The sequence below is a fragment of the Copidosoma floridanum genome, unplaced genomic scaffold, assembly GCF_036245765.1.
Source record: "Copidosoma floridanum isolate Cflo_tuat_1 unplaced genomic scaffold, Cflo_Japanese_pri ptg000021l, whole genome shotgun sequence".
NCBI lineage: Eukaryota > Metazoa > Arthropoda > Insecta > Hymenoptera > Encyrtidae > Copidosoma > Copidosoma floridanum.
Genome location: NW_028321898.1, coordinates 29,481,224 through 29,499,136, shown reverse-complemented (window position 1 = coordinate 29,499,136; position 17,913 = coordinate 29,481,224). Strand labels below are relative to the sequence as shown.

The 17,913-nt window shown below is 49.3% G+C and overlaps 1 protein-coding gene across 1 annotated transcript in view; it reads right to left on the bottom strand.

Annotated features, from left to right (window-relative positions):
- blo (bloated) overlaps positions 1–17,913 on the bottom strand; it is a 180,523-nt gene that overhangs the window by 146,326 nt on the left and 16,284 nt on the right. Inside the window, exon 2 of the mRNA XM_023390494.2 lies at positions 2,664–5,746. Coding sequence (XP_023246262.2) covers positions 2,664–5,746 — 3,083 coding nt within the window. The remainder of the gene's footprint in view (positions 1–2,663; positions 5,747–17,913) is intronic.

Genomic DNA, 17,913 nt, shown 5'->3' with positions numbered 1-17,913 from the left:
GGGTCGGGACGTGTACGATAAGGTTCAGCGGGACCGTTACGCTAGAGATTCCATTTGGAAAACATCGCGATACATCAACCGCGTGTATACTTGTGGTATATGTACCTACTTGTACGTGTTGTATTCAATGAGCTGCCGAGGCCGGCGTTGATGTTCCGGCAATAGCGCGTGTGGGTATATTTATTATTGGTGGATGGGTATATGGGAGCGTGTATACTGAGGAGGTGACGAGGCCAGCGGCCGCTGATTAACGCGACGATGATGAGAAGTGCCGAGAGAAACAAAAAACGGGGTTTTCGAAAATGAAAATTTGATTAAAAAAAAAAAAAAAAAAAAAAAAAAAAAATGAAATCATCAATCGTGAATATTATCAAAATACAACAAAAGATGGTCTTTTCATAGACGGCTATCTTCTCCTTCGGTACGAAGCCAAATGTACCATGACAAACGCCGCTTCCGCGTTTGCCGGTAGGTGTGTACGAACGAAAGCACACACAATACACCGTCTTCACGGCCATCGGCCCGGACCATATACGTATATATATACGCGTGGGCGTCGAGTGTTCCTTCCCTATTATATACAGCACTTGCTGCCGCAAATCGAGTGACTACATATATATATATGTGTACTTATAGCAGAGAGAGAGCTGCCGCTGATTGTCCTCCGGCCTCTCCGTTGCGTCGTCCGCAAGGAGCGTGACTAGCTGCCTACTCGACACCCGGCGTGCCCCCACCTCCCCCCGCCGCGTAGTCCTTTCTCACCTGAAACTGTTACGTGTGCGTGCGGCTTTCTATATAGGGAGACCGGACGATGATCGCTCGTTTACTTTGACCGTCGTCGGCGAAGGTCGTTCACTCGCGTGCCCCCGATTGTCCGCACCTCGTATACGAGCTTTGATTCGTGAACCACCACGGGATTTTGGTGCATCAACTATTTTACGGTATAAATAACGACCGCGTATATATTGTGTTGGTAAACATTTCGGGGAAGGGATCGTTAAAAAACTGCTGGTTTTTTTTTTTCCAATAAATGTCGGTAACCACATATCACGGGGAATAGCTTTCGTCGCTTAATTTTGATGATTAAAAAACAAAAACAAAAAAAAAACAGTGATCTAGGATCAAATTCCAGCCGTGGATTTATGGCCCTCTCTCTCCCATTTTGTACGTATATTATACACGCCGATTGGCGCAAGGTGTTGAGTTTTGTTCTCAGACAGTAATGAAGAAGAGAAAGAAAGAAAGAAAAAAAAATGAGAATGTTCGGAGAATAGGAGGAAGGAGAAGAAAGGCGCGCGAGAGTTTGCGCTATTCCACGGAATAGAGAAAGAACGGGGGAGAGAGAGAGAGAGAGAGGATGGAGAAGCCAGGCTATGGGCGTTATGTGTGTGTGTATACATGTATACAGTGAACCGTTAAAATTGACGTCGTTAGCGCCGCGGCGACGCTCTAATTTGGCGGCGGGTTTCCGGCCTCCGCTATTTCTCTTCTCCTTCATTGTTCCTTTGTCTGTTCGCGTATCCTGGAAATATATACACACAAGCACCGGCTTATTTCGCTGGACTTGTGTATATATACGTATGTCCATGCTCTCGAGAGAAAATAAATAAAGTGACACGCGAAGCTCACCACCTGATCATCGAAATCATCGATTTTAAGCGATAATTAAGAACACTGCAAGCAGTACAGAGTCTTGCATTTCCACGAGGTGAATAAGATCGTGCGGTGAAATCGGTGTGTAAAAAACGCTACGGTTTCTCTGGAAAGTATACCCGTACAGCGTGTAATACGACGTCTAAATCGTCCCTAAAGCCGGGGAGATTCATTGCGCGCGCGTGCCGAGGGGTGGCCCCAGGCGCGGTGCACTTTGATATTTCCGTAGGTTGGCCGGCACTCGAGCGGCGTATAAACAACCATCTGTTTCCAGGGCATTAATAACGGGTATGGACGAGCGTACAAGTGCTTTCTAATTATTCGTTTCTCATTCCGATGATTCCCGCTTCTTGGAAGAGCCGCGCCGGAGTTTAGCAAAGCCCCCGCCGACAGCAACGGAAGCTGATACATATGCTGCGGGAGCTTCGAGAGAGTTGCCGGTTTGAGGTTATGTTCTACGTTGGAATGCCCGTGTTTGTGTGTTTTGGTTAATTGCTCACTCTGAATGGTTCTTGATGGATGCTGCACTGCAGCGTTGTTTCGAAGAAAACAGCCATTAGAGGCGCATTGCACGTCAGGTCCGTGATCGTTCGTTGTTACGGATATGACTTTTGGATGGTTTCGAACGTCACGAATTTCGCTTCGAATATTCGGGATGGGATATTAATGTGTCATACATACGATGTACCTTTTAAACAACACCAAGTTTGCTTTTTACTGGCGGTTGCCAGAAGTTTGTTCACGTTAAGCTAACGGTAACCCACAGGTAATCAACTGGCGATTTAACAGCTCAAAGGAACAATAAAAATGGAAGGGATGAAAGCCGCTTATTTAAATTGATAGGGAAAAATGACTTCCGAACCAAGGGGTCGGGGTAATTGTGTATATGAGCGGATTATGGAACGTGAATCCACCCATGTATATATGTATACTTTATCAAACAAAGGGGGGAACGTAGTGGTGTTGAAAAATATAATAAAATAAAAACTGAGAAAAAAAACAAGACTCACCTCATTGATCTCGCTCTCGAGGTCCCGGGCACTCCTGGCGTTGCGCAGCTGGTCGCCACGGTACTCGCGGTACCTCATGGTGACCTCGTCGTCGGTGAGGGCGCCACTGCTACCACCCGAGCGGGCGTACTTGCCCTTGCTCTTCTCCTCTTTGGCCTTCTTTTCCTTTTTCCGGAAGAGCTCCTTCACCTTGCTCATGGTGCCGCTCTTCTTCGCGGCCTTTTTCTCGTACTTCTTGACATCAGCGCCCGAGGGTGGCTTCGCCGTCAAGGGCTGATGGTTGTTGTGACCACCAACGACCTGCTTGTCGTAGTACACCACGTACTTATCGTATCGGCGCTGCTTTTCGGACGAACTCGGGGTTCCAGAGGCACTGCACGGGGTCATACTGCGGTCGGTGTGCCGGCGCTCTTGCTTGATAAATTGCGTCGTGACGAAACCCTCGTCCTCGGACTCGAGGGCCTCGACCCGCCCAGTTCTACCCCCATCCGCCTCCTGCGAGTCCCGCCGATAATCGTTCTCGATACCCGAATCCGCGAGCCGATCCTTGCGCTCCGGGTCGCTCAACCTGCTGGCCTCGCGCTGATGGTGGTGGTGGTGGTGGCGCGCGTGGTGATGCGCACGTGGCGGCCTCTGTGGCGGCCCGCCGGTGCCGCCCTCTTGCTCGACGTAGTCCAACCGATTGCGCGAGCGCCGCATCGGCCGCTTCGGGTCCTCCTCCGGGATGATGCGCTGGTTGTGGTCCCTGTGGTGATAACGCACCGAGTCCCGGGGGGCCGTCGTATCCGAGTCGTACCTGCTCGAGCTGTACCCGTTGCGGAGCAACCGCGGCGGCGAGCCGCTGCTGTCGTAGTCGTCCTGGAGGCCCCGCTTGCTCGACAACTGCTGCTGGTGATGGTGCCGGTAATTGTACTTGACGGCGCTCGAGGTGGCCGACTCGAGCTGGCTGTTGGTCGCCTGAGATATGTCGGTGTCGTAGTCGTCGTGAGGCCCCTCGCGCAGCTTGTCGAGCCGCCGCTTCGGAAAACGCGACGGCGACCCGACGTTCACGTAGTCGACGGCCGAGCTTAGATTCTCGTGCGAACGCGTCAACCCGTGGGCCCGATGTACCGGCACTCGAGTCTCCCCATTCCCGGACAACTCGTCCAGCCGCTGCGTGGACTTGCTCCTCGTGCGCAAGGCCTCGAAACTCCTCTTGGACCTCGGCTGGTACGGCTCGCTCTTGGAAAAAAGGCCACTGCGCTGCTCGCCAAATAACTTCCGGGCGATGAGGGGCGGCGAGGGCACCGTGTAACCACTCGACTTCTCGGAGCCATTGTTGTTGTTGTTGTTGTTAAGGAGCAGCAGCCGCCTGCGGCGTTGCAGACCCTTTGTCCGAAAATCCTCGTCGCACAGGTCGTAGTCATAGTCGTCGTCGTAGAGGTCGGGGCTCTTGGTAGCCTTGAGCTCGTCGTCGTAGTCGCCGTGGGTGCGCGTCTCGACGATGTACTTGTCGCCGTACTTGTCGGTGCGCGTCTCCACGGTGTAGCCCTCCTTCGGCTCGTAACTCCCGTCCACGGGCAACCGGTTAGTTATCTTCTTCTCGTACCCGTACACCTTGCCCTCGATGTCCTCGCGCACCTCCTTCTCGAATATGTACTTTTCCCCGTTGCTGTTGGTCCGCGTCTCACTTATGTACGTCTCGGTGTAGCGCTTGGGCGACGAGCCGACTCGGCCGCTCGGCACCACCGGCGACGGCACGATCGGCTTATCGATGATCCCGTGCTCCACCCCCGTCGTCACCACCGGCTTCCTCCCCACCGCGCTTTTCGCGAACATCTCGTCGGCCAACAGCCGGGACTTAATCCTCGACTCCAGCAGGTCCCTCCGCGCGCTCAGCTCCGAGCTCTTGCTCAGCTGCTTGACCGCCTCCGTACCACTGTCCACGAACACGCTCGAGGTGTACACGGATGGCTTCTCCGGTGCCTTGATCGTCCCCACCGACGACGACGGACCAAAGTCGCCAAACAGCGTACCACCACCGGCCGGCTTGATCCGCGCCTCAGCGGCATCGTACTGGCGGCTCTTGAAGCTGTTGAGCTCGTTGTAGTAGTCGGCACGCCGGTACTCCTTCTCCGCGGGGCTGTTCTCCCGCGAGGAGTCCTTGCGCTCGAGCCCGAGGCCCTCGTCGCTGTCCGAGTGGCTGCGCTGCGCGGCGGCGGCGGCTTTTTTCTTGTCGAGCTGGACCTGGGCGTAGATGACCTGTTGGTCCGGCGGGCCCGTTTGGGCGGGCGGGGGGCTCGCGTCGTTGGGCCGGGTGTACGAGAAGGGCCGGTTGTTGTTGTGCCCAAAGCCCGGGCCCGGGCTGACCATCGTCCGGGTCAACTGTGGGGGCGGGGAGCGGTCGTTCGACAGACGGTGTATCATCTTGTGGATGGTAGATTCCTCGGCTCGTTGCTGGTGGTCATACCTGCTGCTGTGCTGCAGCATGCTGCTGTGCCTTGGCGCCGTCGCCGCGGTCGGGCCGCGGTCCACCTCGTCCTGGTGCTTTTTGGGCTTCTTGGGCTCGGCGGGGTCAAACTGGAAGGGCTGGTCGCGGACTTGGGGCGACGCCTCGATGATGGGCGACAGGGGTTTTCGAGCGGTGTCGTCGCTGCCGCTGCGCTTGCGTGGCAGCAGCAGCCGGCCGGCGTCGCTGTGGCTCCGGCCTAGCCTGACCTGGTGCTCGGTCGGGACAAGATTGGGGATCGTGGGGGAGGGTTGGCGGGTGCCGCCGGCATCGCTGTGGCTGCGCTCGAGGAGGGCTCGGTTTTTCTTCGGCCGCGGAGTGCCGGCCGGCCCCTCGCTGAGCTGCCGGCCGGTGTCCGGTTGGTGGTGCTGCTTGGCCTTGCGGCCCCGTACGGGCAGGCTGCTGTACTTGCGTGGGCTCGCGGAGTCGTAGGCGAAGCAGTCAACACTGTCCGCCTGGCGGAGCACGTGGGCCGCCTCCTCGGCGAGGTCTTCCTTGCTGCGCGCCTTTATGCTGTCCCTGCGCACAGGCGTCGTCACGAATCTGCCTTCACCATCTCCAGCTAGGGCCGTGGAGACGTGAGGCGAGCCGCGACCTGAAACAGGTAATCGATACGGGTCTTTGTTGAATATATGTTGCAGGGTGTTGATTGTGATGTTAAACTTTTTTTTTTTTTTTTCATGTTAAATTATTATTATTAAGTTAGCTTAGGATGGCATATCAAAACTTTTTCACCAAAATTTCATTCCGACGCTCAAGACAACGTGAAACGCTGTGCACAAAAGTGGTCTATTCAATGCTAGGAGGCTTATTTCTTTATGGAGAATCTCACACAAATCAATGTACACGCGGCAAGGGATCGATCTTTATGTATCGGTGTACCGATCAGTTTGACTACTCTATGCATGTATACACGATACCGTCCGGAATATCTATTGATGTATCAATTGGTAAATCGGCTGGGAGATTTATCGATACGTGGACTGTTGCGCGTGTAAATCGATGCAAATAAACACGGAAATTTTTTCGTACAGTTTTTAAGGGGTTTTATACCAATCGATACATTGACGTATTGACAAAGTTAAAGGTATAGTTGAAAAAAAAATACAAGTAGGGACGTTATTTATCGCTTTAAAAAGTTTAATTCTACTCGACGATCAAGCTTCATAGCACATTTCGTGTTTCCTACTTTTTTCATAGTTTTCAATACAGCCGTATATGCAAGCGCATAATTTGAATCTTTTTTTTTTTTTTTTTTTTAATAAGCATATTACTGTTAAATGTGTTACATTGAGTATTGGTGAATGATTAATCTTATTTTTTTCTCAAATCATCAAATTTACACAAGCTCGACGTTAGTGTTTGAAAAAGAGAAACTGTGGATGTAAAATACAAGTTATTACGCCCAGACGCTGCGAGATTCTTGTAAAATTTTTCGCCTTATACTATAAATTGTGGATACGACAAAAAAAAAAAACTTTGTCTCTGAATTTTCGTTTGTCAAGGACTCTTGGCACAGTATAAGGAAGGATGCGACGTGACAAGCCTCGACACCAAAGGAAAAACAAGTACCTTCGTGCAAAACAAGGAGACTTTCGACCCTACATAAATCTCGACGTTCCTCGATTCGATTAAAATTTCACGAAAGCACAGTTTCACTCGCCGCGTATGATCGATCCAACGCACGTACAGGAAAACGCGCCTGCGACGTACATACGTACGTATCCTATATAGGCGCAGGTCAAACGGTCCTCGAGGTACATGGTTTCCACATATACATAGATATGCCTACCCGCAATCAGAATAAACGGAACAACAACGATAATATCCCCAATCCCCGACCCGAAAGGTCGTACAAGTGCGCATAATTATAATATGCATCGCGTGTAAGGTGATTATAACATATGGGCCACGTAAGGGTAAATTATATACGTATACAGCTGTACAGCGCGATGCGTATATGTATATATACATGGATACACGAGCAAGCGTGCAGGTATATAGCGAAAATCAAGCTTTCACATCGGGACGCGGATATGTTTCAAATCTTTCGAGTCCATACGTGTATGCGCGATACGGCGCTGAACCTATACGGCAAACGATAATCGAAATCGTATGAAGCGGCTCACTCGACCTTTTTCCGAGTTGACAAGCGCGTGTGTACGGCTTTGGGGGAGACACGACGGACACCCGGGTACACAATAAAATAAATATAATGCAGGAAGAGTCGGTACGTGCGTGTGGCACCTATACTTGTACGTGATTTTTATATACATATGTATTTATTCGGTCCCAAGTGATGGATCGTAACTTGAAAATGCACGACCTCGATATTCGTCCGTATACATGCATTTGCAGTGTTGCGCTGGTGGCGAGACGGAAGTGTATCCTCTCCTCGGCGTCGATACGGACGATCGTGTGATGTATATATACGTATGATGTACACAGTACCGGTCAGAGGTCGTCGGGCGTGCACAATGGCACGTGCGCCCAACCCTTGGCCAGTGCATGCCATATCGGGAAGGACATAAAGGCCTCGGGGCAAGGAGCGAGATGAAAGCTCGGATAAGCCCGTTGTGTGTGTATAGGCTCGCCCGGGAGAAAGGGAGATGCTGCGCCGATAGTGCACACACCCCTTCTCGGCATTGTGGGTTTACTTTCGATGTGTATTATATACACCCGAGGCTGCCGCAGTTCCGTTCGTTCGACTTCCGGTCTCTCTGTGCTCCTTACACTGTTCAAAGCCCATTGTCGATCTTTCTGTTTGAGCATGTGGTGTAGATATACATATATTTAATACGTAGTTTTGTTACTTTTATCGCGCTGATACATCGTTTAGCATTCGGACGTTTTTCTCCCTCTCCGCCAGAGACAATTATGACTGGTAGTCTGGTAATAACGTGACCTCTTTTCATTCAATCATCAACAACACTATATCATCCCTTGGAACACGCGTATAGTGCACTATTATTAGCCGATTTGCTTGCTCGTGCTGCTTCATAAATGCACATTTTCCAATAATAATTTGTCGAAACTACGAGGCAGTATTACGAGTCGTTTAAAAAATTAACCACGTGTACCTGTGTTTATATGTATAGTTGCGTTGTAATGGACACATGGGGGGTACCGTTGGAGTTGTAATTTTAGTCAGGTATACGTGAATTACAGGGGGAGAAAATATAAAATAATTGTTTTTTTTTTTTTTTTTTCTTGCAAAGCGGCTGCAGTGTAAGGATACATCATACGAACGAGAAATGAATTTAACAAGCAACGAGACCGAGTGTACACACAAGTGGGAGTCATAATGACGAGTCGTAGTGAAAGAGAACAATTAAGCGCGGAGAAAGCGACCCCAACGGAGGATGATTGACTATAAACGTTCGTGCTTGTTCTCACAGATGCGCATATTGTACATATACATTTGTACATGACGTGGCCATTGTGTATTTTTCTTTGTCTTACTTTTGTCAACGAGACTGGAGTTACGTATATGTACGCAATTTCATTGTCAATATATTACTAGTATTTGTCCATATATGTTGAGTGTACTGCACCACGATGGGGACGCTGAGTCGGGGGAGGAAAAAGGACGCGAAGGACATAACGGAGAATCCTCGGAATACTTGCGGAGATGAGCGCTAAAATTCTTCCCGAAAGGTGCCCACGACAAATTAACGTTACACGACTTTGAAACGTACTTGTGTACGGGAAAAATACACACGTGGACTCGGAAAAATAGTTGAAAGGCTCGGAGAGGGGTCAGTACGTATATAAACACGGAGTGAAGCGTGCACGGTAATGGCGCACTTTCGTGGCCCAATCAATGCTCACTGCCGTAAGTATAGCTATATCCACCTGTCGTAGGGCTACCTTCGTACATATTATATACAGCTGCTTACTTATGCGCACGGGCGCTCGACGCGTGGCACGGAGGCAGGTGTCCGCGACTCGGCCGACGGGCACCGGAGGGATTACCGGCAATTAACAAGCGCTGGAGAGGCTCCCCTGCGGGCCATCAATGGGAAACATCGTGTGGGTGAGGGGGCTCTCGAGGTGCATCGCCACGCCATACAGCGGGTACATTTTACGTATACATGCGCTACTGGAAATGGAGGTCGCGGGTGACTCTCGCTCCTATATCGTTACTGTTGTCACGACGTACGAGTACGTTTGCTACATGTCGCCTGTCCACCGTAAAAAAAAACAACACCCACCAAAATGCCAACGACGGTAGCCGAGACTTTTGCACGATGGTGGGGATATTATCTCTATGGTTTTCACACATAATATGTATACACTTTCTACTTTTACCATCAATCTTCTCGGGCTCTTGTGTAAAAAAAACAAAAAAAAACAAAAAAAAAAAACATCCACAGCGATGATTTTAAGAAGATTTTCCGCCCCTGTCCTATGGGTATACACACAACGCGAGCGATTCCACCTGCGTGCACGACGCGCTCGAGTGAAAAATTAATCGAACAACAACAACAAACAATCAATCCTTCTTCCTGCACGTATAGATTGATAATAATCGTCCGTTACGGGGCTAAATCGCCCGACAGACTAATGGTTTAATTTTGAAAAAGAGGAGCGCACCGGTAAAAAACAACAACAAAAAACTACCCTTCGCTTATACGGGATTATCCATCACCCGGGACGTTGATTCAATATTTCGCCGGCCGGGCGCACGTATACGTACACCGTTGCGAAATTACGAGAGCGCCCCCACGTCAATTTTGATCGATCGAGTCGAAGGTGGGAGGGGGCGATCGGCGATAATCGATCCCCGTGTATGAACCCCATAAAATCACCCTCACGGGGGAGGGAAAAATAGGTCCCTCGATTAATAATTATATCGGAAAACGAGCTTGCGCTTCCTCGGTGGATGAGCGGCGCTCCGTTGCTGAGAGTTCGCACATTACTCACGCGGTACATGCACGCGGACGAAAAACGAGGTCCCCACGGGAAAAAGTTCACGGAGCAGCGCCGATCGTTATTATTATATATACATGCATGTACACGTCGGGAGTGGTGCGTGTGGTCCGGTGGTGCTAAATTGAATATATTCGTTTAATAATATGACAGGGGGCTCCCTTTCGATCGCAGGTCACACGTGTAACGCGTAACTCCCCCCCCCCCTCTCTGTCCGAGAATGTACACGATGTTGCGGTTCGCCAAGTTATGGGCTCGTCCTCCTACACGTGATATTGGGTAACACATGCACGCGTTGCGCGTCCGTACAGGTAATTATCGATGCACGTCTCGATTTGTGTAATTAATGGGGAGGAAAAGTGTTTCATCATCGTCATTCGGACCGCTAAAAAATATATTTTACTGTACGAGAGCGTCGTGCACGGCCTACATAATATACCTACGTTTGATTGCGTAATAATTTGATGGGGCCTCGATTCGCGACCGAGTATGGGAGCTTTCTTTTGTGTTGCCGTTGGTGTACGAAAATGTATACGAGTCGGTCGTCGATTAATCATCCTTCGGTGCACGCGCGCGTGTATTCGACGTGCAATCGTGTTTGGGATCCATACGAGATGGGTATATACACCTACGTTAACGTGTATCGTAGCGGATACATTATATCTGGTGTCTATTTTGCCAATTGTGCCGTTGAAAATGGGACAAGTGTCCACATTAACTGCATCAAGAAATTCAATGTAAAATTAAAATGGTTATTTATTAGCAGAATCTCTAATTTCACTGTTATTTATCACTTGGTTTTTCAGATCAGTTACAAGGAAACAAGGGCACGTATACTCTAAATATGGTTTTGCACGTTTATTCATTTGAATACTAATGTATAATGCCAAAGTTACTACATGGCTTTTTTAATGTGACAGCCTTAAATTATGATTTTTCGCATAATCTCTAATTTTGACGTTTATCCGGACAGGTTGTCAAAACCTAGCATACTTATTACTTTTGGCATCATAATTTTTACCACTTATTGACCGGACGGTAATTTTCTATTACACTAACAGTAAAAATCCCCGTAATTACGATAACAATGATTATTCCAAGCAGTAAAAATTATCGTTAAAATAACAGTAAAAAGTCTTTCAACGACGGAACAGCACTAATAGATTACTATTCTATCAAAGTATTTTTTTTTTCTCACGGATGCAACGCATCGCACTGGTAGGTAATTAAATAATATATGTATTATTAGATTTATTTCTCACAGTACCCGCGCAACATAAGGTAAGCATAAAAGGGAGTAACATCGACGAGGCGAGATCAGCATCGCCAATGAAAAAACCGAGAGCATCTCCCGTCAGGTATATATATATGTATAGGGAACAAAGTCGGCAGATCGGCTTACGATCGCCGTAACCATAAAAAACACGCAAATGTTACTTTACGGCCCATTCATCTCGCGGCGTATAATTATCAGCTTCTAAAGCGTCTCTCGGCACACCGACGGGGTGTTGTGCGTAGCCATGATTGCATGTACACATATACCACCAACATAAAAAATATAACCGACCTCATGTAAGTAGGTACATCATCTCCACCCCTTTTCACCTTGGAAGTAGGTGTCCGTCGATTCTGTGCCTCCGCGATGGCTTCGGAATATCATATAATATGTTGTAACAACGCCGGCTAAAAGTTGTGCAGCGATAGCGTGCGCCCTTGCACTCGCGTGCGCGCATCATCGCTGCGTATATACGCACGTATACTCGTTGCCCTGTTGCCTCGGTTTTACGCGTACTAACGAGCCATTGAAAAATAGATAATGGACCACGTGGTAAACGAGGCAGTGTTCAACCCCTTGTTCGACGTGTACCCCATCACAGATAATGTGCACCTGTAGGCGCGTATCACATATAGGTACGTTGCGTGATGACGATTTGGACCTGTTAGCCATCAGTCAATCGGTCGGTCAGCGTGGAATTACAATTATTACACACGCGATACGTCGAGATTTTCGCCATCGCCAGCCACGTTATCTTTCTTCTTTTGTGTTTCATGCGTATTGCGTATCATAACGCTCTCATTGTCTTTTTTTTGTTTTTTTTTTTACTCGCACACACGCCAAACAGAGCAGGATTGGTTGCGTCCGTGCGTCACGCACTTTTGAAACAAACTACAAACCAGAGAGAAAGTACAGGGCGAGAACATCTAAAATCACCATCGCGAGTGCGTCCGTATAGGCATGTATTCCTTAATCAATTCAATTAAAAATCCGTACGTACGTATCGAGGGAGACAAGGCCACACGCGTCGCTTTCCCTAACTGTATTATCGCGCGGAGGAGTTGGTGCAGCGCTACTGCCGTTAGGCCTCCGCCAACCATCGATGGTGCTGTTATACTTGCACGCATGTCGACCGATAGGCACCTGCATCTAAACTCTCGCGAGTACAATTGCATCGAGTTTAACGATCAACGAACGATGGAGTAAAAATGCTTCGTGTCGTGCTCACACACGGATGTTTGTTTTGTCTTTTGCGGTAAGATAAAAGTCGTCGAAAATCTGTTGTCATCGGTATTCATTAGAAAAAAAAAAAAAAAAAAACCTTGTTCCACACGTCAGCAAATTCAATTACATAAACACACACGGGGAATGACCCTTGGACGGTACAGTCTTCTGCCTTTGTACGCCATATATATACATCACGGTCACAATAATAGTAATAATAATAATAACAAAGCGACTTCCTCTTTGCACAGCTACAGGGAGTGGGTATATATACATACACCCCGAGACAAGGAACGCAAAAACTAGATCGCGACTCTAGAGAGAGAGAGAGAGAGAGAGCACGCAACGAGTCACTGCACCCTCTGTTTTATATATAAACACACACGAGCTCCTTCAGCCTCCCGACGATCTCTATCGCAGGGGGGGGAGCTGCAGCGATGCATATCTCTCTCTCTCTCCTCTATACCTCCGCCTCGCATATATAGGTATCCAACTCTCCTGTATGCCTATGCACACACATATCCCCGCGGTTCTCTTTTCCCGTGCGTGCCACGCGATTCTACGGTGCCAACGACACGTACCACGACATCCCTAATACTCTGCACTCATCTCTTGGGCACATATATATATACATACCACCTACCTGCGATGCGACCGAGAAAATGGAGATACAACGGCAGCTGTACGTACAATTTCCGCGTTGCGTTATTTTCGTGCGTCTCCATATTCTTCGTCCGCCGTTCGTGCGAGATCACAGATACACGCGCCATGGGCCCCCCATCGACAGCTAAAGGCCCGGTTAACCGTATATACGCGACTCGTCACTCGCCCACACCGCACGTACACCCACAAACACCTGCGCCCTCCTCCGCGATACACATCTCCCCATAAGCTCCGAGATTTCAACGCCACAGCCCCGCGTGTGCGCATGTATTGTACACGAGCAACGAGATCGCCGTCCCCCTCTCGGTCGTGCAACCTTCGCTTCCGTTACATCCTGTACGGTCGTGTCGCTTCCTCTTCCTCCTCCTCCACCTTCTTTCCTTTTCTCCGAGTCGAATCCGTGTCCTATACCTACCCCTCCCCCTCCCGAGATAAAGAGAGACACACCGGCTACTACAGCCCCCACCTCCCTCTACAGATATACCGCAGAGGAACTGAGAGAGGGAGGGTGGGCCGCAACAGGTGAGGCACCTGATGCATCCCGAATATGCGGTGTATCCGCGACGTACGGTACACGCGAGACGGAATACGGATCCCGATGTACACTTATACGGTCTCGGGGGATGAGTCTCTACACTTGCATATAGCGCAGCGTAATCATAACGCAGTATCGTTAGGTGGACGCGGTACGGCATATATATAAATATACAGGGTACACGAGCCACGAGGAGGAAAGAAAAAAAATGAAAGGGCCATGGGGAGTGTATTTTTCGTATACAAGCTGTTACGGGTACACGCGTGTGAGACTAGAGCGAGCCGATGGTATATTGGGGCTGTTTGCGGGGAGGGAAGGAAGGAAGCCGAGTCGGATTGCATATAGGCAGGCTCTTTAATTGAACATAAATCGTTCATAAGGCCTCCGCGGCTCGCCGTGATTTTCCGAGACTGTGTGCTATCTTCCGAGCTATCTCTCTCTCTCTTTCTCTCTCGGCCTCCTTGGGGCACATGCCAGAGAGCTCGCTCGGTATATTATAATATACGTATACTAGCTCGAGGAGTCGATACGTATACACCCCATGCGCCTCGGAGCGGTATGGCTTATATATTATATATACACACGCGCGTACCTAATACGCGCTCCGTAGAGAGAAAGAGCTTCGGAGTCTCCGAGCACCATATACATGTGGAGCGAGCAAGCGGCTCCCCGGTTTGGAATGCGCGGCATGCGCTGGTCCATACGGAGCCTGGCCGCTCATGTGTGGCTCTGGCATAATTATTAATTATCGACTCGGACGTTCCGTGGCCGAGAGAAACGCGGAAATGGCCCATACCATACCCATACTGTATGTGTCTTTTTATACAGGTAGGTATATATACACGTGCACTTTTGCGCTATTGGCTATTTCCATACCTCCGACTGCCTTTTTGCCGTAATGGACCTGCTATGGCGCTTCGTTATACTCGCTGCGGCACGAGCTTTTTATATCCCTCGATCGTTATAGTAGCTTTGGAATAAATACATCAGTCGCGTCCATTGAGGGGAGCTACTCCCTCCCCTCACCCCCTTTTTTACATTACATCCCTTGGAGACTAACGCGTGTATTACATTGGCCAGGGGGTGGATGGGTCCGAGAGTTTTTTTCACACATCCGTCCATTTGCAACATATTACACAAACGATTCGCGCAAATGCACACGCATGGATTTTTTTTTTTTTTTTTTCTTCCCTCAAACAACGAGGGTTTGGGTGTCTTGTACGCGTTTGCGTTTGAATTGTCGAGCTATAATTGTTGCCACGCGGTAGGTTATAGGTACCTATATACACGTTAGGTGTGCGTCTGTCCGAAAGAGGCTTGTACTACTTGGACCGGCTGACGTGTGCAGGGTTATTCTATTGATTACGACTGCACACGATGCAGGGGCTCCGGTGTCGGTGAATATTTGGAAAAATGAGCGCGTGATCGCGCATCCAACACATGATCATGAGGACACAACTTAAAAAAAAACTTTCCGCGGTACGAGCGCGCGTGCAAGCCTCACCCCCGAACGAGGAAGTAAACAATACACCGCACGCGAGGGACAAAGCCGAACTCTGTCCCATTATTAATGGCAGTAGCTGCACGGCGTTGGCCCCTCAACTGCGCGTGTTCATGTGCTAAGATCCCCAGGTCCGATAACAATGTCACATGCGCGAGCCGCGAGGGGAGAAAATTGATAACGATTACGCAACACTGATACACATGCATATACAAACGCAAATGTGGCGTGATTTTCGGATGATAAAAGTGCCGCGTGTGTACCCATGTACCTGGGAAATTCAAATTCGGTGCGAGGAGCGGCCACAAATCCCGCCGTGTGCCCGCGTGAAAAAAAAAAAAATAGATGCGCGCCGTATATCATGGCGAAAAAACAGCGCGAGAGCCGCGTTTTTTACGACGGGCGGGGAGAAAAAAGGGGGCGCCGAAACTCTCGGAAATAAAGTCGCGCGCGGGCTTTGAAGCTGCCTCGCCGTTCACCCCCCCCCCCCGTTACTGTTTGCCCTCGAAAATTTATCGCGACTTTTTCTGCCGACGCGCGTAATCCTGCGGCCGGTGGACGTATACATCATCTCCGAAAAAAGTGGTGCTCCTTCCGAGAAAAAAAAAAGTGCGGATCCGAATACACAGCCGGGGCTTATCTCTCCCTGCGGATCTTCCCCACCCGGGTTGGGACGGAGAGAGAGAGGACACTTTTTGACGACTCTCTTCTCCTCGTGCGCGCTCGGCACGCATGTAATTGCGTGCTGGTGTACATGTTGTACACACACGGCAGGTAGGTCCATAAATTATGCGCGCAAAGTTGTTGTGTGTGTGTGCGCACGTGTTGTAATATAATCAGAGTTTGATGATCTTTTGGGGGGGGGGGATGATACGTGTGTTTGTCGAGAGACGACTGGAGGAAGGGAGGGAGGGAAAATACTTGTGTCTGAAATGGATGTATAATTGGAAACGAAGAGGGGCCAAGTGAGCCCCATAAATTTCGCGCGTCAATTATAAAATGACGCATCAATCACGGTATGTATAATAAGCATAGAGGTATATATACATGCCTATACTCGGGAAAGAGGGAAGAAAGAAAGAAAGGTGACGGAGGAGGGGGTGATTCAAAACGTCTAAATAGCTCGGCTGGCTGTGCACGTTGCCGAGAGTGGGAGGGGGAGGAGGAGGATGAACAAAGAGGCAATCTCAGGCGGAATCGGCGGGGATCGCTCGCGAAAAATCAGAGCTCCGCTTCGGCTCGGCTCTCTTTCTTTGCTCGCTCTCTCTACCGACGACGAGGGCTTCGCTTGGGCTTAGAGAGGAGCCGATCGGGCTATGTGCTTATACGTGTACACATATATACATGGGCCGAGGGATGCAAGGAGCGCGCGGGGTATGTATGGCCGATTCCGCGAAAAATTGGGCGGTGCGTATGGGGTGTTGTTTCTTGGGGTGGATCAAACTCGACGACAGCTTAGTTGGTACGGATCCGTTTTCACAGAGTACCGTGATCGAGTGATATTTTTTTTTCAAAGACATGCGTATTAATAGATTGAAAGATTTTTCTAGGGTCCTATAGTTTTCTGATTGTTTCACCTACTTTGAACCTTATAACTCTGATAAAGCAAGAAAAAAAATTTGTTGGATTTCATCCGAGTGAAAAACCTAAAATTTCCAAGAGTTGGTTCAAGTATCTCTTTTGATCTTTACAACCTCAACGAACACTGCATCTCTTTTACTTCCGATTAACCCATTTGAGTGAAAAAGAAGTGGGTACAATCGAATGATTGTATCCAGAGGTAACCATAATAAAACCCTCCCCCACTGATACGGTACAAAAAAAATCAGACGGCCCTCCGAACCCTACCCACCGCCCAACTTTTCACGGAAGCTCCGCTATGGAGTGGCCTAAGCCTCAGCTCCGCAGCAGCTATCGTGTGCCGCGGCGTCTAGAAAAATCAGGGAATACGTGTGCGCGAGTGTACTCTAATACCATCGTCAGAGTAGGAGGAGGAGGGCGCACTGCTCGGGCTAAGCCATGCACATATAGGCAGCAGCTTGGGTAGGCAAGTATTTTTCCGCGGCGGCTAGTTTCCGCGATGCATCGGGCTTTGGAAGGAACGTGCTCGGGCGCATAATGAGAAGGAGAGAGAGAGAGAGTTGGCCAAGGGAGAAAGAGCCGCCGACGCGGAGAAAACGCCGTTTATCGGCGAACCTGATCGCATATGCGCCCGGATCTCTTTGCTGCTCCTTCGAAAGTGCACCGGGGGGGCCCACACATATAGACACTCTTCCACTACCACCGACACTCCGTGATCTCCCTTTTTATACGTATCACTATGTGCATGGCATGAACCTCCTTTGATCCCTGCTTGCACGTAGGTATCTATACAGCCCCCCCCCCCTCCGTCTCTATTTCTATTACATTTTCCATACGGCCTTTTCTGCATACTCCCTTGTCTGATGCTTCGACAGGGCATATACAGGATACTCGGTCACGTTGGTAATGCCTATATATATATATACTTTAAATTCGCACATGGATCCAGCTTTTTGGTATATTCGGGAAAAATATATACCAAATACTCTCGGCAATGTACGGACCCAAAGTGTGAGGAGTAACATATTACAAAAATTACTGATGCCATTG